The sequence below is a fragment of the Misgurnus anguillicaudatus genome, chromosome 16 (genome assembly GCF_027580225.2).
Source record: "Misgurnus anguillicaudatus chromosome 16, ASM2758022v2, whole genome shotgun sequence".
NCBI classification, from domain to species: Eukaryota; Metazoa; Chordata; class Actinopteri; order Cypriniformes; family Cobitidae; genus Misgurnus; species Misgurnus anguillicaudatus.
This window is the reverse complement of record NC_073352.2, coordinates 16658011-16670598: the sequence shown is the minus strand read 5'-3', so window position 1 is coordinate 16670598 and position 12588 is coordinate 16658011. Positions and strand designations below refer to the sequence as shown.

Genomic DNA, 12588 nt, shown 5'->3' with positions numbered 1-12588 from the left:
AGGAAAAGGTCAGTTTTTATTTCGCTCATTGTGAAGCTGTTACCTGAGAAGGTCTCACTTGAAGTACTGATGCTGATGAGTGCATTCTAGGTCCCGGCTAAGGTAACTTAGAAAAAGATGCTTTTGATTGGTTTACTTTTTGTTATTAGATTTGATGTTTATCAAAACCTAAAAAAAACTTTTTTTATAATAATCACATTAGATGTAAGAAATCATGTCAAACAAAACCATTTTTTCTAAGACTTGATTTAATGGCTTGTATGTACTGTGCAGCATGCCATTTTCAGAAAATTGTGTTTGAAACAAATACACATAAAATCACAGAGTGTTATGGCATTCTTCATACATCTGCAATCACATACTTGCTTGCCCTCCATAACGTCATAGCAGTGATAATAAGTAACTTTGTAGTAGGTACATTTTCTGTCATATAAAGAGAACAGCTTGTCACTATTTCAAAGAGCACCTCTTACTGTGTGTGGTCTCATAAAAACCCTACGTTTATGTAAAAATATATATTTATATTTTCAAATAAATAAATACATATAATAAATATGTGTATCAAGAACTGTATAAATAACATCTTGTGAGATGGCATCTCCTGTTCCTCAGTGTCCCAGTTTTGTCATCTCTTAACATCACATTGTTCCTTCAAGTCCTTCTTAACCCATACTAAATATTTCCAGAGCAAAGCAGCGACATCCAGATCCCCGTTTAGCTTTCGTAGACATGCCAAGCTGCTTGCCAATTAAATCACACAGGTGATCAACAACCAGGACAACTACAGCTTGGCTTTCATGTTTGTTCTGCACGTCTTTCGAGATCATCAGTTTTTCTTCACCATCAGTTTTGTCCTGTGCCTCTCCAGAGCAGATATCGATCACTTTTCATGTCACTAAAGGTGACCATTATCATTTCTCCTCATTTAGGAACGACCTGACGGTCTCAGCTGTGTCCAAGCACCTCTTTATAAAGTTCTGGAACTTTCTCAGGGTCTACTGGTCTTGGAAGAAAGTGTGTGAACTTTTGATGCCTCCTTGACTTTGTCCCATCACGTGGTGTGCCATCCTTGTTGAGAGCCACAAAATATCTTGATCCCCTCTCGCCGTGCTTATAGAGATTCGAAGAGTATGTGTTGTACCAGTTCTCCTCAAACTGCTCACGAAAGACACATTCTGCTGTAAGTTTCTCCTAAGAAAAAACACAGATACTCACTTTTAATATAATACAGTATTTTAAAGAAAATATGGAATTATTAAATCACATATGCCATCTACTGGACTTGAAGAGGAACAGCAATTGTGCAAGATCATTTTTTATGCAATTTAGTAGTACGATTTTAAGAAATTACAATGTAATGCATTAGATAATAGTGTACTTACAGAACCATAAAGTTCTCCTTTGTCATTCATCCCAAGGTAGAGACCACTGTCCACCCCACGGATACTTATTAATCCAACTGCGAGGCTTATGAACTCTAAAATACCTGGAGAAGAATAAATCAATTGTTCAGTGATTTTCTTTGAAGTCTTAACCCTCATCATATAGTACTGTGAGAAAGTTGCATGCATGTTTCTTTAAAAGTGCATAAACTGCGTAGTTACATTTTAACAGATTGATACTTTACAGATGGAGCGCATATTATGATTCACATTATTGAATATTTCAGAATTAAAGGGGGTAATTACCAAAACGACTGTGGTCTTTTCTCGTGCCTTGTACAGTGCCGTCTGGGAGTATTTCAAGGTGAAATCCAGTCCTGCAGTACAGCTGTCTTCTGCGCAAGATCCCTTTCAAGTGCGTTAAATCTGCGGCGGCGCTCCGTGACAGTCTCTCGGCAGGGACTAAATGATCGTTCAGCAACCCGAGATTTTCTCCTAGAGGTGGCAGAAAAAACTGTGACCCGACCTGTCCGAAACCTTCTAGGCTTTGTAAAAACGTCCCGATCTCTCCCATAGCTGCACGTAAATCTCCAATTCACCAGGAGCGATAGACTTGATTTAGATCAGAACTGTCCAGTTGTCCAAAGCTATAGATTACGACGAATAATATCCTGTAGTGGATCCATGCTGATGTCATAAAACAGTTAAATCCTATAAATTACACAAAAATATCCAGTGAAGAAGAGAAGGAGCGTGGAAAAACTACAAATAACTGACTTTGTGCAGAAGAGTTCTATAAATCTTTTAATATCTGCTCTCATAAGTTATCCACATGGTTGCCAGTGTTGCTTTGGGAGAGTAAGGACTCATGTTGATGAGTAAATGTGGAGCAGGTATGAGGCAGCAGGTATGTGTTGTTGTGGCTTTGCGCAGTGAGTGGCTGCGTGGCTCGCGGGGCAGGTGCAGAGCTGTGGGTGATGTGGGCGGGGCCATCAATATGATCCAGCCTTGATTTTATGTCCTTTAGCAATAACAATTGTATGTGCAATGACAAATACTGTGACATACTTTAGTATCTATTATAGCAAACCTTAGTATGCTATGTTTTTGAACCTAGTAACCCGTATACAAATAGGCTACAGCAGTATTTACTACAGTAAACTAAACTGAAGTATACTGCAGTATATGTTAGTACACTATAGTATAGTATAATTACCATAGTATTTATAACTGTCATTTCTAGGAATAATAGACAATTATTGTAGGTACCACTGTACAAAATAAAGGTGCTACACAATGGCATAGAAGAACCATTTTTTTCGTCATGGTTCTGAATAAACTTTTTGTTTCACAAACAGCTCTTTGTTGTGGAAAATGGTTCTTCCAACTATTAAAAAGCAAAAAAAAAAAAAAAGGTTATATGGACATTATTTATACAGTTCATCAATTCACCATAGTTAATACAACAGAATAAATAGAAAGTATAGCATTTACACTAATACAAAATGTGCTACAGTTTACAGTTTATTGTACTATACTAAAGTATAGTACAATATTTTTCCATAAGTGAGCATGTGCATTCATTGCATGTGTGTGTACCTGTTACCTGCAGGTTTACTGTAACAAATGGAATAATTAAAATATGTGGCTAGGAGAGGACAATATTGAAAATGATTTACCATGGTAACTCCAATTGCAGGGACAGAGTAGCTATTTAGTTATTTTTTTAGAGTGTTTCTCAACCAGGAGTCCGGGGTCCACTAGGGGGCTTTAACAGACTTTCAGGAGGACCTCTCCAGATGACTTAAAAAGCAGAAGAACAGAAAACGAGCATTAAATTAAGCTAAAACAACACAAATGATTTAGTGTTTGGTTATTTTTATAATCAATATAGATCCTTATATCATGCAAGGCTCTTGTATATTAAGGTAAAAATATCTGTAAACATACACTGCTTTATTTATATTTAGCAATGTCAGTGCTACTACAAAGATACCCTATATGTTTTCTGTAGTAACCGTAAATGTAGTAACTATGGTTACCATAACTGCAGTTATGTTTATAAGGGACTGAGAGAAAGCGACAGCAAAGACATCATCCGCACTCCATAGTTTTTTACAAACCAAAATTCAGACGTCTGAAGGCTGTAGGGCAACATGTTACTAACCAAGAACAGCCAAAGGAAACAAAATATAACTTTAAATAGAGCTGCCAGTGGGTTCATGTAGAAGCACGCACTCACGCGCGGGTGAGGTTGCATATTTCATCTCGCGATGCGTGAACGCAATCTGACCGCTGTGACAGAGTCATGATGGCCGCCGTGCGTCGGGCTTTAGCTCTGCGAAACAAATTCACCGTATCCCTTAATGGTTTGAACATTTACGTTAACAACAGATATTTCTTGAAGGACAGATCTATTTTGAAGCGTATAGGGACCGGACTGTGTATTACTGTCGGTGGATTCGCTGTTTATTACCAACACAATTCAACGTCTGAACGTGGATACGGTGCGAACGGTCTGCGTGCGTTTATTTCTCAGCTGCCAGCGGTGGATGCAAAAGAAAGGGTATGCGTCTAGATTTCAATCAAATCTTCAGATTATCAATCTAATTTAAGGCAGTGCCATAACTTTATTACCAATTTGTATCTTGTACATTTGGTGGAGTTCATGTGTTAGTAAAGGCGCTCTCCAGTAGAGCGGTGCTGAATTCAGTTTTCATTGCAAAGCTTTAGACAGGTTATAGGCTATACTGTTGTTTTTAACTAACAATGAAAGAAATTTTGTATTTAATGTTACATATGTACATATTGACGTTTTCATGTACAGTAGTAGCAAAAAGTGATGGACGGATGAGATATTTGGACAATATTTGCTTTAATGACCCCTTAAGTTTGATTAAAACATCAAGATAGCCTATGAGTATTTGGGTATTAATTAAGGGTAGTAATTTGGCAAAATTATCTTGCAAAAAGACAAACTATAGCGTTTCAGGGAATATTCAAACATAAACAAAACGCCCAGAGAAAATACACAGATTTTAATATTTTTGTTGATGCTGTTATGTTTTACGTGTTTTTGTTAAACAACAGGCATACAAAATCTTTTTTCACTACTGCATGTATTTGAAGGCAGGAGTACATGTCTTTGGCTCCCAAGGGTAATTTTACTATGCATGCAAATTTAGTCAACATTGTTTTCCTTAAATAAACACAGATAAACAGACAGGGGTGCTCTTGACATTAAAGGAATATAAAGAGAAAATAATAATTTTTACATTTTCAGATGAAAATATATTTTTATGTTGCTAACCAAACAACATTGGCCGCCCACCACTGATTTGCATTGTATCGACACAAAACCACTGAGACATTGTTCAAAATATCATCTTTTGTGTTTCACAAACAAAAGAGTCGTATAGAGGCTTTGAACAATATGATGTTGAATAAATGATGATAGATTTTTTTATTTTTAGATGAAATGCTGCTGTCAAAAAGCCTTCATCGGATTGTTGGATCATTAATCAGAGTAGTCTTGTTTGTGATTCTCTCTGTTCACGTTCTCTTTTATATTTTTGTATTCTTATCTACTGTGTTGGACATAACCTTGACTTTGGATTGAGAGACAGGAATCCAGGGTTGAGGTAACTGGACACGGCATCTTGGCAGCCAGGTCAATGTTTGATGAGGATATAAGTAGTAGGACACACATTCCCGGTGTTCCACAGTGCCCAGTGGGTCTGGCTATCTGCCACTGAACTTCAGGAGTCTATAGCCCTCGGTAGTTCTTCTTGTGGATGTCTGTGTGCACCACAAAAAAATAGCAGCAACTAGTTTTACAAAAAATAAAAAGAAAGCAAAAATAGGCATAAATTTAGAGGGCAAAATAGGCAAAAAAAGTCCTGTAAAACGGCTTACTCATAAGCAGCGACTCTGAGATTTTCATGCCAGTATTGATATAAATGGTGCTGATTTTAATATATATTTCTCACTATTTGTCTTCTATAATATCCCTTTGAGTGACATGTGTATATGTTAATTATAGGTCAATGCATCAGCTGAAGATGAAGAGGTGTCTATATCAGCTCATGAGCACAGGTTCAGGCTCTTTAGCTCACTGGAGTATGATGGGCAGCTCTACATGACCCCTCTTGATTTCATTGAGTCTGTCACCATGAGTGAACCAAAGAGTAAGTTAAACATATTAACATTTAATCTTCCCAACTCAGGATGCAAATGTAGACTTTATTTCTCTGATAATTGCCAAATAAACGTTTACTCGTTTGAACCTCACTCTCAGGTTTGGTATAATAGCTTTGCCTCTAGTATTATACCTCTTGTATTTTAAAAGCAAACATGCCTGTAAGCATAAATCCAATCTTAATCTTGCGATCACAAAATTGCAGAATTTAACACAAATACAAGCAAATTTTTAGAAATGTAGTTTTTTTAGCAGAACTTGGTCCAATATGCATTATGTGATGTCATCACATTGTACAGTGTGTATTTAATAGTTTATTAGTGTATTCTGAGTAATAGTTTATATAGACGTATACACTTTTGTTGATCCACCCATGTAATCACTAAGAAAACAGCGAAACGGCATTTGCTATACAAGTGCCACAAAGTAGAAGATGAGATTAATAGATATTTAAATGACATTTAAATGCAAACAAAGCTTTACATTAAACATACTGTAATTGTTTGCATCCTGTTGGATTGTTGGCATTTTCTAAATGTAATGCATTATTTTCGTGCTGTAAATAAATAAAATAAACAAAATAATTTTTTAAAGGTCAGAAAAGTAATAAATATGTTTACATATTTTTGAATCATAGAAAGATCAATTAAATAATGTTTTTACAATTAGTGCTTTTAAATTTGAGTACTTTTCTCGTTTTTCCACATAACAAAAACAATAAATCTAGAAAGTTTATGAAAACATTGAGCAAAATTTAAATAAAGTTGCTGCAAAATCAACAATATTTGCAGCTACAATCACAAACTCTGCCAAAATCTTGCTTGGACTGACTTATGTAGTCACAACACCTACACAGAGATTTTTTAACCAAAATCTGACACTAGCAATTTCTTGACATGTCTGTCAGGTATAGTGCCAATATGAACCTGAACTCAATACATTAGGTTAAAAAACACATAGCACTGTGATCCAGATGGCAGAAGTACAGTATACTGTAGCTGTTATTTTACAACGCACTTGAAACTTGAGTTGAGTTTCAAGTAGTATATTCTGCTATTTGAAACTTGGACTTCCTGGAATATGTCGACAGAAATAAAATGTGAACTGGGGGGGGGGGCATTGCATCACCATCTCATCTTTATTGGTATATGTGTGATGGAACGAAACAGTGGTATTTATGGTTTTATGTCCTGGCTGTAAATCATACTTTGAGTACATTACATAAACAGATCCTCGAGTTCATATTTTGACCAATAGTTGTTTTGATTTTTTTGAAGTCTGAAAAAAGAGAAACATTTTTCAACTTGCCTCTGAATATATTTGCTTTATCATTTTTAAATTGCATCAATCAAAAACATTTTTATATGCAATGATATAAAGATAAAAGATAATAATGCCAGCTTGCATTTACCAGCATTTTTGCAGGTAAAGCTGATTCACCATGTTGTATTTCCGTATAACCAAAAGATTTACATTTACAAAACATTTTACACAATCTCTGCTTTACCATAACATGATTTTTTTCTGAACTCCTTAAGATATTTCGAATAAATCTGAATACAATTTTAAACATGAAACATGATACATTTATGACCTACATTTTGTCCTGTTTGTTTTTGACATGTTTCACCAGTGTTTTTGACGATGTCTTTTTTGTGTTACTTCAGAAAAGAGATTTTGGAAATCTCTTACAAAACAGGTATGGGTATTCTGATTAATTGGTTATTCTTAATTAATAATTTTTTAAAAAGTTTAATAAAATCAATAATCCTAAATATATATGCTCTTTTAAAAGGATATAGACAAGATACTGTCTGATACTCCACCTGTTCGTAAAGGATCTTCACGATTTTTCAGAAACCTGCGGGAAAAAGGTGAGACTTTATGTCTTTTTAATGTATATACAATATATACAGTACACAACTGTGGCCGAATTATAGATGAATAGGTATTACTGGCAACATGTAACTAATTAGTAAACAATTTTCACATTGTTTGTGCAGATTTTAGGCCACCCACATACACATCATTATGAAACTGTGAAACCTTATACTGTTATAAAGAGCACAGGCTGTAAATGCTCTCTTATCTCTCAGTCAGTCTGGTATTAGTGTGACTTTGCTCTGAAATAAGCATAGATAGGAAAGTGACAAAAACACCCAGCGAATAACATGCGGTATGTCATTGTGAATAGAAAATAATCACCTGCTCAGCAGAAGGGTGCGCCGTGCACATGTATTCACAAACTAATCCAGAAATTACCCAGGTCTATATTGCCCCGAGGTCTTATTTTGTAGACGTGCTTTCAGAAAATCCCCTGTTTGCATATCATACTTGATGTATTTATAACAATGCAGAAATTAATCCAATTTATGCTATTGCAAGGAATTCCACAGAATTGCCCACAAATGACAATACGACTAAATATTAAACTGCTATTTTTATATTTATATTTACTGCAGGACTTTTTAGATAAGCTTCAAAGAAAACTTTTGACTTAGTTTAAAACAATCACTACTTAAGGCGTGGGGGTTTCCAAGATGCTAACAGTACTTTCCTTTATACTTAAAACATTAAAATACTCTAGTGCAGGATATCTCTTCTTACTGGCGCTCTCCTTGAGATCCAGTGCATGGATTTGGGCTTTTAATCCGGCTGTTAAATGTTAAAGCTGCACTTAGGTAAAAAAAGAAGATAGGCTTGATCTGTGAACAAAGCTTTACTTCAGAAAATATAAAGAGCTGTTTGAACCTTGCAATGTTGAGACTTGTCCCGGGTTGCAGCCCTGTATCACTCTGGACAGTATGAATTCAAAGAATGGCGTTGGATTACATCTCCATCATTGACACTCTATATGAATTGTTTCTGTGGAATTCTTTGTGTTCTGACAACTGTTTGGGCTCATGGGCTGGGCTTTTTCTGCAAGACTGAAGGTGTGTGGATCTAATGAAACCTGTCTAGGATCCTGACTAAAGACTAAATGCATGGGTCTTAAGCAAGTTTTCAATTGTGTTGGACATACAATGTGGAGGGTTTGGTAAACATTGTGCTTATGGATGTTTTAAATACATGGGTTCGGGAAAAACATCACTTTTGCAAATTAGCATTTTTGTAATTTAAAACAATTATTTTTTTTATTAAACTTTAAGTAAGGAATAATGTATTGGCAGACACCTTTATCACAGAAATAAGTCCTGACAGTGTGATGAGGACCCCAAGGGTCTTGTATCACACTAAAGGGCCTTATTTCACGATAACAACCGGCTGCATGTACATTATCCTGCTTATTACTTGGCTGTTCATTAGTAAGGTAAGGAACATTTAATATTGATTTAAAATATTTGTATTAACTTTTATAGAATGCAGACCTTCTGCGAGGAAACCCATTTATTTTCGTTTTTAACATAAGACAAGGCGTTCAGATGTCACAAACACGCTATTTGGTTTAATCATTTGAAAATATGCTATCATAAATGTTATTAAAAGACATATTTATATTCAGTGTTGGGGAAAGTTACTTTTAAAAGTAATGCATTACAATATTAAGTTACTCCCCAAAAAAGTAACTAATTACGTGACTTTTCATGGAAAGTAATGCTTACGTTACTTTTTGGTTACTTGTGCGTTACTTTTTCTTGGCTGAGGCTTGATCTCTTTCAGGCCTTGCAGGTGTTTTTATGACTAAAAATTTCTGCATTCAGAAATTGCATATTTCATCATGTCGAGCTCTGGCCTGCCATCTCAGTTTCAAACTGTCCCCACAGAAGTGTGTACGCATAGAGTGCATAATGCGACTATGTTTAGTTTAACTCAGTACATATTTTTTTAATCGAATTAATTAAACAAAAAAAGTAACTTGCATTACTTTTTTTAAAAAGTAACTCAAATATGAATGTGTACATAAAAAAAAATTTGTTACTTTACTTGTTACTTCAGAAACGTAATATTATTACGTGATGCATGTAGGGCTGTCACAATGATTAAATTATCTTTTCATCGCGATTTTTTGACCTCTTCGCTATGATTTCCCATCACCGCAATGATTGCACATCTCTCTAAAAAACACAAGGGGAGCTCCAGCGCCTGTATAAACGAGACAGTATTAGATTACTTTTAAATATGTGTTGTGTATTAATATTTACTTCCAGATAAACCTCGCAAAAGATTTAATTTAAATAATCACAACGTGTGAATTATTTCATGAACTAACAAAAACTGTATGAGAATTAAATATCAAAACACAAAAACAGACAATTAATCGTCATAATTGTCAAAGCCCGAAAACAGGCAATTAATTGTAATAATCGTCCCAATTTATTAGGCAATTAACCGTTAGCCAAATTTCATAACCGTGACAGCTCTAAATGCACGTTACTTGCAATGCGTTACCCAGAGCCGGCGCCAGACCATAACTAACAAGGGGGCACGTGGCTTCCAACGGGGGGCGCACAATAGCAACAATAACTTGCAAAAACAAGGCATTAAAACAACAAATACAGTGCAACCACACACTCATTCAACTGGTACAGACTGTCAGCTCATTTCCCATATAAAGTGCAAAAGATCACAAACTATGCGCAAAACTATTTTGATCTTTGACCGCGGCGTGAGCAAGCTGCGCTCGCGCTTTCCTCGACGCAACAACAAACTGGCCTCGCCCGGCGCAAGCCATTGAAATGAACGGGTTTCATAGCGCAGCGCACACAGAAAGCCGCTTTACCATAATCACGTCGCAATGCTGTTAACAGTCTATAGCCACACTTCACATTCAATCTTACGTAAATTAAAACAACGCTAACTTACCTTTAAAAAGCTGAAGGTGGCGTGTACGAACATTAAACTTCCTTAAAACAGAGTCTTGTAAATTTGTAAATTCCACCTAGACCTCTAATCTCTGAGTTTGAGCGATTCGGTGTTTGCATGAAGTCAGATGCAGCAGGCGGTGCTGGTTCGTTATAAATGTTCTAATATCCATATTTTACATGATCCATAAAATGCCGCGAAAAAACACGTTTGCTAGTATCAAGTCACAAATATGCTAAAGACGTAAAGACGCATGACGCCGCAATACAACCAATCAGAGAAACTGGTCAATTTTAATGAAAGAAAACATATATCAAGTATATTTTCCTCATTATTCTTGATATATATTAAATTAATAAAAAACTGTGTAGGGGGGCACAACAACCTGTTTGGGGGGGCACGGCCCGCGAATGCCCCCCCTTGACGCCGGTGAACGTGATTTCATCAAGAAAGATGTGATCCTGGATCAACACCATTGTTGGTTCTGGATCAACATTTTCATTAACCAATCAAATTGCAGGATTAAGATTAGTGTGGATGTTAGATTTAGGTTTATGATTGGGTTAGGGGCTTTGAAGTAATACTCCTCAAACTATTATTTCACACTAATTTGAGGGTTTAAAAATAGTTAGGGTTTGAGTTAAGGGTAGGTTGGGGTATCTTTGATTAAAACATTGATCCAGGATCAACAAAAAATGTTGATCCAGGATCACATTTTACTTGGTGAAATCACGACGACCCCTTGACGCCGGCCCTGGCGTTACCCCCAACACTGTTTATATTTCATTTTTGTGTAATATTAAACTCTACCAGTCAAAATTATTTGCAGCATCCGGGTTACCCTGTGTTATTAGTTTTAAGCGGTTGTTAACAAACCTGCAAATTTAGCAACTGGCCAATCAGAATCAAGCATTCCAATTCCAAGTTATTTTTAACCAAGTGCTGAGTCAAAAAGGGACAAACTCAGCCATTGGGTTAAATTAACCCTGAACATTTTTATATCTCACCCCAAAATGGATTAAAACATGCATAGGTTAAATTATAACCCTAACGTGTTTGTCCCCTTTGACCCAATGCTGGGTTGAAAGTAAGCCAGCATTTTTAGAGCAGATATATAGTATCGACATATCAGTTGCAGTGAAAAATCAATGTGGTCACTTTTAAACTTTCTGTATTAAAGTATTAGACTGACCTTAAATGTGAAAATGGACCTATATTTTGTTTTACACGCACCTTTTTTATTCTCAAACATTCCACAGTCCTTTTCCCACAGCACTCAAAGTAGCCCTCCTGAACTATCTGTGCCCAAGTCACTATCATCTCCTTCAAACAAAAGCTTGGGAATGCTTTCAGTGGCAGGAACAATTCTCCTTAAGTCTCTCCTAGACAGCGACCTGACAGTTGCTCTTCTTTTCTTCTCTTCTCACACAACAAAGGACTAACAGACCTCAAAAGGGAAAACAAACCCACATCAGGCATCTGCAATCAGTTACAGATCACTTGAGAATGTTTTACACCTAGGAAAATAAACAGAGGAAACTCAGGAGCCCAGTGGCTTGCTCTAATTTTGTTTGGGTTTGCGTTCAACCTGGTTGCTTTAACTTTTAACGCCTTTTGTTTGCGCAAAGAGTACACCAAACAAGAGCAAAGAATGGGATACTCCTAGATTTTATCAACGTAAAAGAAGAAAGGATGTCTCGTTTAAAAAGACATTTGATAGTAAAATTGATTTTGAACTCAAGTTCCGGGATGTTGGATGACAGGCTTTGTTTGAACTCTTTAAAGAAAATGTTTGTGTGATGTTTTTCAGGCATCATCGCTTACACAGAGTATCTGTTTCTGCTTTGCATTCTGACAAGTGAGTATCTGTGGTTTTTGCCTGCACACTTGTTTAGCGCAAATACAAATCACAATCACAAACACGTGTATCTCATATGTGCCTTTTGTCTTATAGAGCCACATGCAGGTTTTAAAATAGCTTTCAACATGTTTGATGCAGATGGCAATGAAATGGTGGATAAGAGAGAATTCATGGTGGTATGATTGTTTTTGTTGTTGATTCATTTTATTTCTTTGTCAAAACACGTACAGATGAAGTTTTCTTTCTTGACATTTAGCTTGAGGAAATATTCCGTAAGAAAAATGACAAGAAAAAGGAACGTGCAGGAGATCCTGACAGTTTGTCTCAACTGGTAAGTGAGATAA

At 36.1% G+C, this 12588-nt stretch overlaps 2 protein-coding genes across 7 annotated transcripts in view; one reads left to right on the top strand and one right to left on the bottom strand.

The window, feature by feature from the left end:
- Nucleotides 1-12588, top strand: part of micu3b (mitochondrial calcium uptake family, member 3b) — a 50400-nt gene that overhangs the window by 25483 nt on the left and 12329 nt on the right. For 4 of the 5 annotated variants that reach the window (XM_055177665.2, XM_073854185.1, XM_055177664.2 and 1 more), the window contains exons 1-7: nt 3691-3948; nt 5425-5569; nt 7248-7279; nt 7376-7454; nt 12194-12241; nt 12338-12420; nt 12501-12575. In XM_055177665.2, the coding sequence (XP_055033640.2) occupies nt 3691-3948; nt 5425-5569; nt 7248-7279; nt 7376-7454; nt 12194-12241; nt 12338-12420; nt 12501-12575 (720 nt within the window). Of the gene's footprint in view, nt 1-3690; nt 3949-5424; nt 5570-7247; nt 7280-7375; nt 7455-12193; nt 12242-12337; nt 12421-12500; nt 12576-12588 lie in introns of those variants that run through there. The other variant, XM_055177666.2, reaches the window with a different exon arrangement.
- On the bottom strand, nt 282-3163 carry fgf20b (fibroblast growth factor 20b). Of its 2 annotated transcripts, XM_055177669.2 has the most exons (4): nt 3062-3163; nt 1689-2093; nt 1383-1486; nt 282-1191 (listed from the first exon to the last, which is right to left on the bottom strand). In XM_055177669.2, exons 2-4 carry the CDS (start codon nt 1954-1956, stop codon nt 946-948), a joined length of 618 nt encoding a protein of 205 aa, XP_055033644.1. In that variant the 5' UTR covers nt 1957-2093; nt 3062-3163; the 3' UTR covers nt 282-945. The 2 variants fall into 2 exon arrangements, with proteins under 2 accessions (XP_055033644.1, XP_055033643.1); XM_055177668.2 differs by lacking the exon at nt 3062-3163 and having other exon boundaries at nt 1689-2320.

Coding starts and splice junctions, on each gene's coding strand:
- fgf20b (XM_055177669.2), bottom strand. CDS start 1,956: ATGGGAGAGATCGGGACGTTTTTACAAAGCCTAGAAGGTTTCGGACAG. Junction 1,487..1,688: donor AAAAGACCACAGTCGTTTTG/GTAATTACCCCC, acceptor ATTCTTCTCCAG/GTATTTTAGAGTTCATAAGC. Junction 1,192..1,382: donor AAGGAGAACTTTATGGTTCT/GTAAGTACACTA, acceptor GTTTTTTCTTAG/GAGAAACTTACAGCAGAATG.